Genomic DNA, 13,514 nt, shown 5'->3' with positions numbered 1-13,514 from the left:
TGTTTTTGTTTAGGTGATTTAAAAAAGTCTACAAGTGTATAAGGAGTAGTTTATACATATGTGTTAATAATTAATTTGAGGTTTAGAATATTCATGTCTGTACCATAATTTGAAGTTTCAGGGTAATTATTATGAGACACTTAATTTATCTAGGGGAAATTTTAAAAATCACACACTGCTTTAGTCTAGATATAGCTTTTCTTATCTATCTATCTGTCTCTATCTATCTATCTATCTATCTATCTATCTATCTATCTATCTATCATCTATCTATGTAACTATAATAGATAGTTTTGAATGGACATCCTGGTTGTCTTATCTGAGGAGATTTTGTTTTACCTTCACAGCAAGAATTGGTATTTCTAAAAAGATCACATTAGCGTCAACAAATCTGGATTCTTATGTGAGTGTCAGTCTTTTTGATTCAAGTTTTATCAAGCTTGGATCAAGCTCTGGCCTCTAGTTTTTCAATTTTTTCTTTCTTGGTGATTGGGTGGAAGAGAATAGGAGGGATGGACATGGTCCTCCGGGTTACATAGGAACTCTGTCATTATTTAGGCATCACTAACTCCTCAGGCATGATTTTAGTAGAGTTGAGAGGAGCACGCTGGTCCAGGAGTATGGAGACCTAGGGATTAGTTTAGCTGTATAGCCTTGGGGAAGACACTGAATCATCTAGGGTCTTAGCTCTTATCTGAAAACCTAAGTCGTTGAGAATTAAGTATGTAAACATTACATGCTAGCCTTTAAATTCGTAATTCCAACTCCTAATTTTGTGATATATTCACTAATGTTATATTTTATTGACATGATGTCATGAAATATTTTAAAACTATGTTACTACTACGTCTTCATGTCATGCAACAGGTTAGACCATCTAGGGATTGAAATGGTTTGAATAAAGAATCTGGTCATATTCCAAAGGATAGGGAAGCACTGTTGTAACTAAACAATCAACTCTTCCCACTTGCAGTATAGTTAGGGGCTGCATAAGGACGTTTTGGTCAAAGACAGACCACATATATGATGGTGGTCCCATAAGATTATAATGAAAAATTCCTATTGCCTAGTGACATCGTAATAGCCATTGTAATGTTGTAGCACAAGGAAATACTCCTTGTTTACGGTGCTGCCGGTGTAAACAAACCTACTGTGCTGCCAGTCCTATAAAAGTGTAGCACATAGAATTATGTACATACAGAACACAATACTTGATAATGATAATAAACAACTATATTACTGGTTGATGTATTTACTATACTATATTTTTTATATTATTTTAGAGTATACTTTATTTATAAAAAAAGTTTGCTGTAAAACAGTTTGCCATGTTATGCCGGTAGCAGCCTCATACATCTCATGTCCTCATACATCTCATGTCATACATCCGTGTCTCTTGATTGCATTATTCTCTCTTGTGTTTGATTTAATCTCATGTTGTTTTATATAGTAACATGATGTACAGGCTTGTAGCGTAAGAACGATAAGCTATACTATACTATATTATATAGCTTAGCTGTGCAGTAGGCTATACCATCTAGGTTTCTGTAAGTGCGCTCTGTGATGTTCGCACACTGATGAAATCTCTTAATGACACATTTCTCAGAATGTATCTCTGTCGTTCATTGTTGCATGACTATAACGTGTTATATGTCCATAAATAATCTCATTTCTTTTCAATGAATGACAGATGTACTATCATCTACCAGCTTCTGTTTCACTGTCTCACCAGGGTTTTCACAATAACCTGGAGATCTTCTCGTATTTCACTGAAACAGAATTCATCTGTACAAGTGTGGGCTTTGGGGAAAAGGTCCATGAAGGTAAGGTGCATGGCTAATTGAGTGATGTATGGACAGAGGGGAGTTACATGTCAGGTCTCTAGACTACCGTGGTGATCAGTACTTCAGTTCAAGCACACCCAGAAGATCTGGATGGAAAAACTCCTGTCTGGTCAAGAACAGGTTGTCATTAGTCTACAATGTCTTCTTGTTATCCCATAGAACACTGCTGAACAGACCAGCAATCCCACAGCTACTGGGATTGGGTATGTCCTATTTCCTTTTTGGAAGAATGGAAAACCATGACCTGGGTTCGATTGCCTCTCAGTGATCACTACCCTGAGGGGATTTAACTCTCAGGTTTTCTAACCTGGAAACTCAAGTTGACCTAACAATACCTACAGTCCCAAGATGGCAAACTTCCCTCACGGTTTTCACATAATTTTACCCTATTGCTTAGACAGGGCCAACAGCCAACATTTAACAGCAAGCATTTAGCGTTAGCATTCATATTTCTCTGAAATGTAATTCTTTAAATATATTAAAGTTTGCTCCATTGGGTATAATTTTTTATTATACAATCCAGGGCCAAAATAATTTCATTTTGAATGTATCTTTAAAATTAAAATACCTAAACTATATAAGCTTAAAATGTTTGCTCTATTCAGTATAATTTTAATTAACATCTCAGAGCCAAGATAACTTCATTCTTAATAAATCTCTAAAACTATAAAGTGAGTCAATGGGAAAGTAAGTGGATTAATATAAAGAAAATCAAGGATTCACACTACATTTTCAGATATTTCTGAATTACTCAAAGTGAAATATGCCTGCAACCACACGGGAGAAGGAGCTCTGAAAAAAACCTGTACTTAAAATGTGAATTCTCTACTGCCTTTTCCTCCAAAAAATATAGTAACAGTATGACTTTTAAATAAAGAAGGAGAAAAAGCTATTGGAAAACTTTAAACATCTTACAAATAATAATTCATTAAATTATGAATACACTGGCTTTCTGTGGAAATTAACTTACCCATCTAAAACAGGGGGAGAAATTTAGGTAAGCAGAGAGTAATTACCTAACTTGGAATCTGACCAAGACACAAGAGTAAACACTGAAAAAGTGCCACACCACGGGAGTATTAAAATCCAAAGTAGTCTGGTCATGATATTAGAGGTTATGTGGTTTTTGTGGATAACACTGGAATTCGAATTAGAACCCAGTTTACGGCTCCCATTCAGAGTCTTTCATCAGTTTCTGACCTGGGAAACAGGACAAATGACTCAATCCTCCTGTGTGTCTCAGTTTTCAATTTATTTATCAGAGAAGTGCCTGCCTAATTTGCATAGAGTTTACTAGGGTTATTGGAAGAAAATACATAAAGGGGTTTGCTACGTATCTTGAGACATTGTATAAATCCACATCATCATGCCATTTTATTGAAAAATTGGCAGTAATTTGGCTCAGGTTAATCTGTGAATCCACTTAATATGGAAATGAACGTGGCACCTAAAGGATCTATATCCCTCACCTCTGGTCTCCAAGTTCTTTCTAACTCTAATTATACTTAGATGAACCTGCTCATGAACTTCTAAGCCCAGTTAAGGATAGCTGCGGGCCAATGGACAATAATACATGCAGGCAGCAATCATATTCTTTCTGTTATAGAGTGGTGGTATAAGTGCTGCAGACTCTAATATTAAAAAAAAATCAATGAATAGTTAAAAACATACTCACTACATGGAACATGGCCTTGGTAAAGATGTTTTCAATTTTTTGGGCCTGCAAACAATTCTATTACTGTCTAGTCGTTTCTCGGCAATAATTTCAGAGCCACAGGATCGCAAAGGAGCCCAGGGCCATGATTATACATAAACTATATTTAGATGAAATGTTATCAAATATAAAAAGAAGATATGTTCTGAACGCAGCTTAATTCAACTGCACTCTGCCCTTCCACACAGTAACCAGTTATTATATTCATGGGGTTTTTAACAATAAAGCTTTGTGTAAAACGTGTTCTTCCACTATTTCTGGTAAACACTAAATGCTTCTTATTAAACCAAGGACTTTGGCTGATTCTGTTGGCACCAAATCGTTAAATGTTCATGTAAATAGTACATTAACATTTGATGATTAAACAAGTAACAAGGTATGCTTATGCCAAGCTAATCTTTTGCTCTTTCAAAATTAGTTGTTAATACTGTGTGCTTTTTATATATAGTTTCATGTTCAGATAACAACTCAAGCTTTCCCTGAGATGCATTAATATTTTAAACATGCAGTATACTGTCTTATTGATTCAGTCATTTCCACAAGAAATTATAAATCCTCTCAAAATATGCAACTCACTTATTTAATCATTTTGCCTGGGCAATGATGCAAGTCTTTGTGTAGAAATAGAAATGTTTTCTTTCTTTTTTTTTTTGGACAGAAAAAGAAAATTAAGCATAAAGCTAAGCCGACTGATCCATCATTGGCAATTGCTACTGAGATGGCTTTGTCATCACCATTTTCACGCAGCCACTGGTATAAACTGCTTAGATATTAGTGATACGTGAAAAGGAACAAACTGTCTGAGTGGGAGTTCAAAGCTTTGAAAGCCTCTCTTTAGAAATTTGGTGAGGAGACTTAGCTAAGAATTATGGCTTGATCTTCAGTGTTCACTGTTTAAAAATATACTTTAATTACTCTAATACAAGCAATTTTAGTGTGACAAGGCACAAAGTTTTTACCATGTTATTTTTTTTGGTTTCATTGCCGAAATGATTTTGTAAACGGACAACACATACCACAGTATGTGCTGTTAGCAAATCTATTTTGTGATGTTATTGAGTCTCAGATGACTCAGCTGAGAATTATGTGGTGGTGTTAAACTGAACTCCGTCATAAACATTGCTAGCGGAGTGTAGGTAGTACTTACAGACATTAAGGTTGAGGTTGGCTAAGTAACCAGTAATGAAGTAAGTGAGCATACTGTCAAGGATGAGTACCTGAATGCTGATTAAAATGTCATCTGTGACTTGACCCAGCACTGATTTTATATCTTCAATGGTGAAACCAACTAAAGGATCTGTGTCAGAAGTGCTGGCTTCTGGCTGGGACTCCTTAGGGCCTTGTTCTTGATCCAATCCCTATAATATTGAAAGTAAACAACACTCAGGTGATTATCTGGAGCATTCAAGGATTAATTTAGCCTTCTTTTCTACCAGGAATGACGTCCATCCGGAAGGAGACTTTAATTTGACGTCATCCTGCATTTTCATCACTTATGAGCATCATGTCAGATCAAGTCATGGTGCTAAGCAGTGCTCATTTGGGAGAAAGTAAAAGTGGAGATTGGAGAGGATGGAGTGGAAGAGATTAAAACTGCTGAACCACGGTTAGCTGGTGCACCTGTGAATCAATGGCAAAAGGAATATTTATATTTATCTGGGAAAAATCAGAGGGAAAGAAAATGGAAGAGCATTTGGTTCCTTTCCTTCTGCCCATAGAGAATATCACGCCGAGATAGAGTGAATTAAGAGACAAAAGGAAAGATACCTTCATTTCTGTATCCAATGTTGGGGGTGGCTTTATGAATGTTGAATAAATATCAAATGAGAGTCCTTCTTCTAGAGGGTTGGGGTAAAGGCCACCCGAAGGCTTGATGACCTCTATCATTTGCTGGAGGAGAAGAAGAGAACTGTGTAATAGCAAAGCCTTTGGTATGTACCACAATGTCAGCCAATACATATATGTCTATATGAAGATATTCATATATATATAAAGTCCCAGCCTATTATCTTTTAAGTGCTATCTCCTCTGAGTTCTTGATGCCATTGGCCTCTTAGTTCTCTAGTGCTTTTTGCACTCTGTTCTGATAATTAGCATTTTATTCTTCCCACTCGCTAATTCTCTTTCTATACTATATGGTTCAGGACTTCATTCTGTACTGTTCTGAGCTTTACTTGTTTCATGGGTCAGTGTCCCCTTCCTCCTGCCCACAAGCTGTCTAGGTACAGACTATGTTTTAGACACCCTATATATCTTCTCCAGTTCTGGCAAAGGGTTAGGTGCTTAAAACTCTCAATAACAACCTAATGGTGATTGATATTACTCAGCAAGGTATAATTGTTCTTGGGAACAATAGTGGTCACCAAGAATGTGATGATGAGGACAATAAAGGCTCTAAAGGTTAATGTCAGGCCAGCACATAGTAAGTCAGGCGGGAGATTTGCCTAAAATCAACTAAAAACACAGAGGGTAGGGCAAGATGTCACTGTGAGCATTTAATAATTCTATAGCAAGAGTGTGGCAACCAGAGGGAGGGTGATGATGGTTGGTCAACAGTGGAAATGAAGAAACAGGAGTTAAAGAAGTCAACGCTTAAGCAGTTTCCATCCCACCACAGCTTGGGGGAAAGAAAGAGGAGATGAGAATACTGACGCCATTAAATATCTGAATCATTTTATTAGTTCCTCTTACTCGGAGTCTACATTGCAGAAGCAACATTTTGATCGTAAATTGACTTCTTCAAGTGATCTATGAAGATATGTCCACTTGATTTCCTTATTGTAAATCAATAAATTGATGTCTTAGTTTATACAGTAAGCTCTAGGAGCCTGTTTTTGTGGCCCTAAAATGAAGCTACCCACTCTATGCTGATAAAGTCAGACCTTGGCCTACAAGTTTGAAGATAATAACACTCTGGCAAGGCATAAATTCACCAAAAAATTACCATCCAAAAAGCCTGGAAAAACTGTGAAATCATCATACATTCATTTGTAATTTCTCCACAATATTTCACATAAACATATATAATATATCATAATTTAAATATTAATATTTTTTATGTTGATAGGTTTTGAAATGTACTGGAGGCTGTTTTTGCTTGGTCATATCAATCTATTTTGCGTTGAATTTATACTTTTAATTTTAAATTGATTTTATAGGAAGTTGCTGCTTAGTATAAATATATAGAAAGACTGAAGTATCCTAACTTTACAGTCAAGGAAATTTGGAAACCAAAAGATGAAATGACTGGCTTAGTCAAATAATTACTTATTGACAGGTCTGGGAGTTAAACCCTGGTGTGCCGACTTCTTGGCCTATGCAATTTTCAGTAAACTGTAATATGTCATCATGTTGCCATACTTGGAAATTATTGATATTATTAAGCACTTAATCTCTATTCTGCTAGATGACATCATTCTAGATTGTTTATCTCAAGTTGACTAAATGTTAATAAAAATAGAATATTGAGAAAACATATCAGAACGATTCTTTTCTCTCATCACATTTTAACCCACTGTATTTTTTTTCTCTCCTAAATGGGACATACAAGCATTTTCAGCTTTCTACAAAATTACTTGCACCTTTTTCCACCACACTTGTTTTTCCTTCCTCCTACATCTTATGTTGCTCTTTATTTTACTAAGCTAGGAAAATGAACCAGCTAAACATATTTTGGTGTCCTCTGAAACATTATAGGTAAAATAAATAAGCTCCACATTGGAATCCAGAGACAAGGAAGATGATGAGGTATTTACTCAGTGGTATGGACTTTAATATAGGGCGAGAGATACAAATTTTGGGGGAGTGGTGGTGAATGAGACATTGGAAAAAGAGAGAAAGGAACCGAATGGAGATTACCTAATTTATTGCAGGCATTGAGAAAGTAAACGTGAGCCAATCTGCAAGGTTAAAGTATTTTGTTGTCCCCATATTTGTCTTGCTGCTCTGCTTTTTCCTATACAGGCTAGGCCTTTCTGCTAATTTTCTCTCACCTCTTGGAGGAAGTTCTCAACAGATTACCTCTCTATCCTATTAGCAGAGTCTACCATCTGCCCACTTATGCCCCACTTCCATCAGATTATACACCTAAATGCAAGCAGATATTTGTGCTCAAGTCTCTCACTTTATCCCTCAAACTCCTGTGGTCTGGATTTCTTTATAAGGCTAATCTGAACTATTTGCCATTTACCCAGTTTTCCTGGTCTTTGGCACTGGTGTGTGTGTGTGTGTGTGTGTGTGTGTGTGTGTGTGTGTGAACTGGGCACACACTTGGAAACGCGGAGGAGCTCCACATCGTCACGTCTTTGGCGAAGTGAAGCTGCCGTTTATCTCAAGAACCTGAAGCCCTGCCTGAGAGGTGGGCTTTTCTTCTCCTTGACTTTTACGAGTGTAGTTCATCATATAGTTAGTCACTTGATTGAATTTGTGCACAAAACTTGGGGTGAGAATTTCTATTCTGCAGGGTGGTTGGCACACTATTAGTGAACCAAACCATAGGTACACTTTTCTTTTTCATGAAGAGTTACATTTGGCTGTGTTAGTAAGATAATGTAAGGGGAAAAATACCCCGATTTCAGATGAGGGTAAATATAAAGTCGTTTCACTAATAATAAGGTGTACTGTCAAATACACAGTTTGAAATAAGCATAGGGCCCAGAAGCATCACAGTGATTTTTTTCCCCCATTAAGTAGCCTTTTGAAAAAACAAGTTTAAGGAAAATTAGAATCAATAATTGTGGTGAAAGCACAGAGCCAGCAAATATGCTTAAATGAAACCGTCTGATGCAATACTTTCTTTAAAAAAATACAATTAGGCCTTTGTATTTTTTTTTTTAACAAAACCTCATGTTTTACAACATCACTAGTTCTGTAATAAAATCTATTTAAAACAGAGAGACATGGTCAGCTTTATTAAGTTAGATTTTCTGAAAGAACGTTATAATTTCCTCAAGTCTATGAATAGTTGAAGCAAATTAAATAAAGCCAGTTTTATAACTATTTTTATACATTCCTGTAGAATTGTAATTGTCTCATATTTTTTTCCTCAAAAGTCTAATATGTTACCTCTTAAATCTAGAAAAATAAAAACAGAAAAAGGATGAAGTATGTTTATTAAAAAAACACTATTTGGTACCCTGATTTAGCAAACCCCCTTTCTTCTATAAGAGAATAGCACCCATAATCTTCAGATCAAGAAACAAAGGGGAAGCCTTTAAGTGATTTGCCTGAGGTCTAATGCTGAGATTAAAAATCAGGAGTTTCTGATTATACACATACATCCATTTGGCCAAATGATTGGTTTTGCTTGACTTTCAAATACCCCCTAAATATTACTTTGAATGTAAAGCAATAAATGTGTTTCTCTTGCCATTTTTGAATGCTTGCACACAAATGGATATAATAAAAACAATCATGTTGTTCCATGCGAATGCCATTTATATTTTTTCAGATAATGAGCAGACCATTTGAACCAAGGTGAGTACATTAAAAGCTCTAATAAAGAAGAGAATAGATTTCTAAACAGAATAATGGACTGTTAAGTGAACATACAATAAATAACATCTACAGATGTGGTCGCTAGAAAATTAGTTTTGCATAACTTACCAATATACATTTCCCCCAGATGTTATCTGTTACATGAAAATTAAGTTAGTTATATTGTTCATTACGTGCACATTTCATTAGTGTTATTTAAGATGGCTTACAATCTGAGCTTTAGTTGAATCATGCTATGGTATTTAACGAATATCAAGTAAATGGCTTTTTGGCATAATTTAATACTCCTAAGAACAAAATTTCATTGTCAAACATTATGTAGCCTTAAAAAATCCAAGATCTTTGCTTACAAGCCAAATAAAATCAGTAGAAATCTTTTAAGAATTTACATATTCAACGTGAAATGGACCTTAATCATGGGAATAAATGATAGGAATTTTGAACCATCCTGAAACTAAGTACAGGATCAGTTCAGGTCTACAAAAACATACTTACAGGAATTAAAATCTGTTTTCAGATTTTACTGTGTCTAAGAAGCATTACAAAAATTTTTGTCTGAAAAATGTGTTACTTCATGCTTTCTTTTTCTACTTTATGTGTTAACATTGTTGATAGTGTTAACTCTGGTTTATTGTTTCTCTTTGTTATTTGTTTTTGTTATTCTTTGTTTTTGTTTATTGATATTTATTTTATTTGTTTATTGTTTTCTTTGGAGAAAGTGTAGGTGATTTGTGGATAGTGTTTGTAATGCTGAAATCTATGATTAAGGTAGCAATTATTAAATTATTAAATTCAATTATTAAATTATTCAAGATATTAAAAATACCATTGAGATGACAACTTTCCACTGTTTTGAATGGAAGAAAGCAAGATAAATCTGTTAAACACTTTTGGAGCTATAGGACCACATACAAAACACTGGTTTGCTTTAAAAAATCATTTGTTTGGAATTGTAAAATGATGACTTCATATGTAAATGTCAAAGTTTCAAAAAGTAAACTTTATTGCAAACTTTTCCCAAACTAACTAAGGGAAAAAAAAAAGCACACAAATTCCTGTAATAGTTTAAGTATTTTCCCCCCAAATGATAAAGGCACTGCTCATTTGCAAGTCTAATTAAGAAGTACTTGAGTGGTTCTGGAAATTTTTAAGAAAAAATTGTAACCCATTGCCCACAATATACTACACATAAAGTAACAACATATGAATACCACCTGCAAAATGCAATAAACTCTGGTAATGTCAGACGGAGGCCATAAATTTAAAATCAAAAGAGTAAATTCAAAAGCTAAGATTATCAGAGAAACTTAAATTAATTCATTTCTAAAGTGTTTTTCTTTTGTGTTCAGGCCCTTATGAACTTCTTAATATACCCTATAAATGTAGAATATCAATTCTGCTACGAGATCCTCCTCCCCCTTTGCATTTTTGACTTGGAAATAAATTTGCAAATGCAGCACATTAATTTTCTTTCCTATGCTTAATATGCAGTATTTATATTTTGAAAAGGTTCAAAATGTTGCCAGGCTTCTGCAGGGTATGAATAGACATCTAATAGCAACTTCTATTTTTACTCACAGCATACTGGTAGTTTGAACATTTATAACTTAATAGAGCTTGGAGACCATCAGATCCACATGCTAATCACCTAAACAGTGAATGGTAACACAGTACAAGTTAGGACAGGAAATGAAGACTACCCATTCCAGCTGAAGCTGCAAGGAGGAATTTAAGTTGGCAGGCCACAATAAACCAATTTGCAACCTGGCTAGGACACTCCAGTTAACACCTCATGCCCATTTTTATTTATATCTCTTGATTTGATCTTGTTTAACTTGGGCTTGAAATTTAAATAAATAAATAAACAAACAAATAAATAAAGTTAGATAATTAAAGAAACTGATTCCAGAGTATTTTAGACATCTTCAGTATTTACAGTGTACTTCTGCTTTAGGCCAACATTACATTTTGAAAAGAAATCTGAGTACTCCTGTCTTAATGACCTCGGACAACAAAATCCTGTCTAATGAATTTGAAAAAGAGTACCTTCTTAGTGTAAATGCAATTTAAAAGGAGAAGATCTGGCTCTGGTGCAAACATTTCCTGAGGGATAGAACAGTTCTTCAGATACCCAGATCTTTTCTAAAGATGGCAATAATCTGGAAGATAGACCACTGAATTATAGGCTTTAGACCTGGCTCTATTCCTAATTGTGTGATGCTAAGAAAATCCCTAGGCCTCCGTTTATTTATCCGTAAAAGGAGGATAACGATAATTGCTACCTGGCTACTTCGTCGAATTGTTTCAAGCACAAATTAGATAACATGGATGAAAATGCTGGGAGTTCTTCAAAGGGAAAGAATTATTAAACTCCAAGGTGTATTATTATTATTATTTATAATTACTGTTATTATTGAAAGGATCATCTTTCTAATGCCAGCATTGGAAGACAGATTAGAGTAGCCATATTGAGGACACTGCTCCACGCTATTTTTGTAATTGTTAATATTGACCAAGCAAGGCTAATTAACTCAGAAGAATTTGTTAATGAAGACATGCCATCACCCTGTTTCCATATAGTCATGGTCTTTATAATACTAAACGTATACCCAATGCCATCTTATTTGAAGAATTCCGTGGACCCAAACAACTTTTCTTTTGAGACCTAGGTAGCAGGGCATATTTAAGGTAGTTATGTGGCATGGTCAGGACTAACGAAATCACCTATTTAGAAAAGGAGAGTCCTTACATCTCATTTTCAGGTTAGAAAATCTGCATCTCTCCATTCCTAGCCCAATTTATTACTCTTTTTTCTCTTTGTTTTTTAGCATCCAGAGTGGCCTGTGGTTGCACAGATTGATTTCATTTCAAAAAGACTTCCTTTAACAAAATTCGTCAAAAGTAAAGCAGTAGGGCATACAGGGCAAACTTTTAACATGTCTTTCTTTTGAAAATTGAAATACCAGAGTTCTTGAAATTACTAAATTCAACACTGTATTTTTGATTCTTAGATTGACCTTATCCTCCAACTTCCTCAGTGTGAGAGACGGAAAGTATGGTTGGTTCCATTATAAATAGTTAGAAAATAACCAATGCTTTTCAAAACTATTTTTAGAAGGCACTCAGTGTATCTTTGTTTAGATTACTAAGTTATACTCTAAAAGAAAAATCCTTGAACTCAGTAGTAAACTATTTTAAACAGTTCTGATCACGGATGAATTTTTGTTTGGTTTCATTTAGGCTGTTCTATTTAAATGTGAGATTTTTAATAGTTAAAATTAAGGAACTACTCAAATTATCTCATTTGAAGAACTGGAAATTAAGTATCAGTATCTGTCAATTAGTCAGAATAATAAAGATGCAATCATCTTTGTGGAAAGCCTGTTTTGAATTATCAAATGTAAATTAAAGAATTTTACTTTCTCTATGTTGCATTTTAATTGTATCTTATGATAGCTTATATGAACATGAAGCTATTTCATGGCCTTTATATTTGATAATATTCTTTTTAAACAAGTACCTCAAATTTGCAGAAATCATATGAGACAATAAATCACAATGGTTAGAAGAGAAACTACAAGGGAAGAACCCTAAGTCCTTGATTCCAGTCTTTCTCTTTTCATGAGCTTCCTGTTATTTTTTTAACAGTTTAAACTACCTGAGTAAGGAGAAGCTGAAACTTTTTTGGATAAAGCTACACACATAATTTACCTAACTTCAAAATATATTGAATGAACTGTACTTCAGCTCTGAAGTCATCAGTGGGAAGCAAAAAATAAAACCCCCAAAAAACTCCGCCAAAGAAACCAAAACACCAAAAACCTTCTTAAACAATATTGAAACTAATTTCATTTAGAAATACAAAGCTTTTTAAGGCAAACCTAGAATGTTTGTAAAGTGCTAGGAAACCTTTAGAGAAGTCAACATAATATTATTATTCCTGACCTCTTAGACCCAAGATGTCTATTTTAAGTAATCTGACATTAAAAATGTGCTGACAAATATAGATTAAAAAACAACACAGGAAGTTGTAAATCAGTTGGCATCAAGGAAATAAGAGACCATGAAAATACAGTCATTTACTTTAGTCAACCTCAACCTTAATTTTTAACTAAAGAAAATTTTCAGAAAGCATGATGTTTACATTTTGGATATTTTGCTCATAGTTTGTGTGTTTCCTTTTTCTCCAGTGGGCTCATAAATTATTACAAGGAAACATGTTGTCAGAGTTATAAATATTTCCCTCTCTGCTTAGCTCCCTCCCCCATCCCTCCCCCTCCTTTTTAAAATCTCCACTAACTGATTCTGTAACTGTATTAGGCACTCTTCCTTGGTCAGCAGGGCACGATTTTCTTCCTCTGGAGGAGGAAACTGCTGTCAATTACTCTTATGGGCCTGGCATTCTAGAAACAGAGCTCTTTCAAGAAGCACCCAACCCTTTCCTTCAGTGCAGGGCTGCA

General features: G+C 34.8%; 1 protein-coding gene across 3 annotated transcripts in view; it reads right to left on the bottom strand.

Annotated features, from left to right (window-relative positions):
- CABCOCO1 (ciliary associated calcium binding coiled-coil 1) overlaps positions 1–13,514 on the bottom strand; it is a 134,074-nt gene that overhangs the window by 26,546 nt on the left and 94,014 nt on the right. For 2 of the 3 annotated variants that reach the window (XM_033129807.1, XM_033129809.1), the window contains exons 6-7: positions 5,326–5,448; positions 4,776–4,916 (exon numbers count right to left, since the gene is read on the bottom strand). The exons of the other annotated variant lie outside the window; for it this stretch is intronic. In XM_033129807.1, the coding sequence (XP_032985698.1) occupies positions 4,776–4,916; positions 5,326–5,448 (264 nt within the window). The remainder of the gene's footprint in view (positions 1–4,775; positions 4,917–5,325; positions 5,449–13,514) is intronic. 3 annotated transcript variants of the gene reach the window in all.

Source organism: Rhinolophus ferrumequinum, chromosome 16 (assembly GCF_004115265.2).
Source record: "Rhinolophus ferrumequinum isolate MPI-CBG mRhiFer1 chromosome 16, mRhiFer1_v1.p, whole genome shotgun sequence".
Lineage (NCBI taxonomy): Eukaryota > Metazoa > Chordata > Mammalia > Chiroptera > Rhinolophidae > Rhinolophus > Rhinolophus ferrumequinum.
This window is presented reverse-complemented; position numbering and strand designations above follow the sequence as displayed.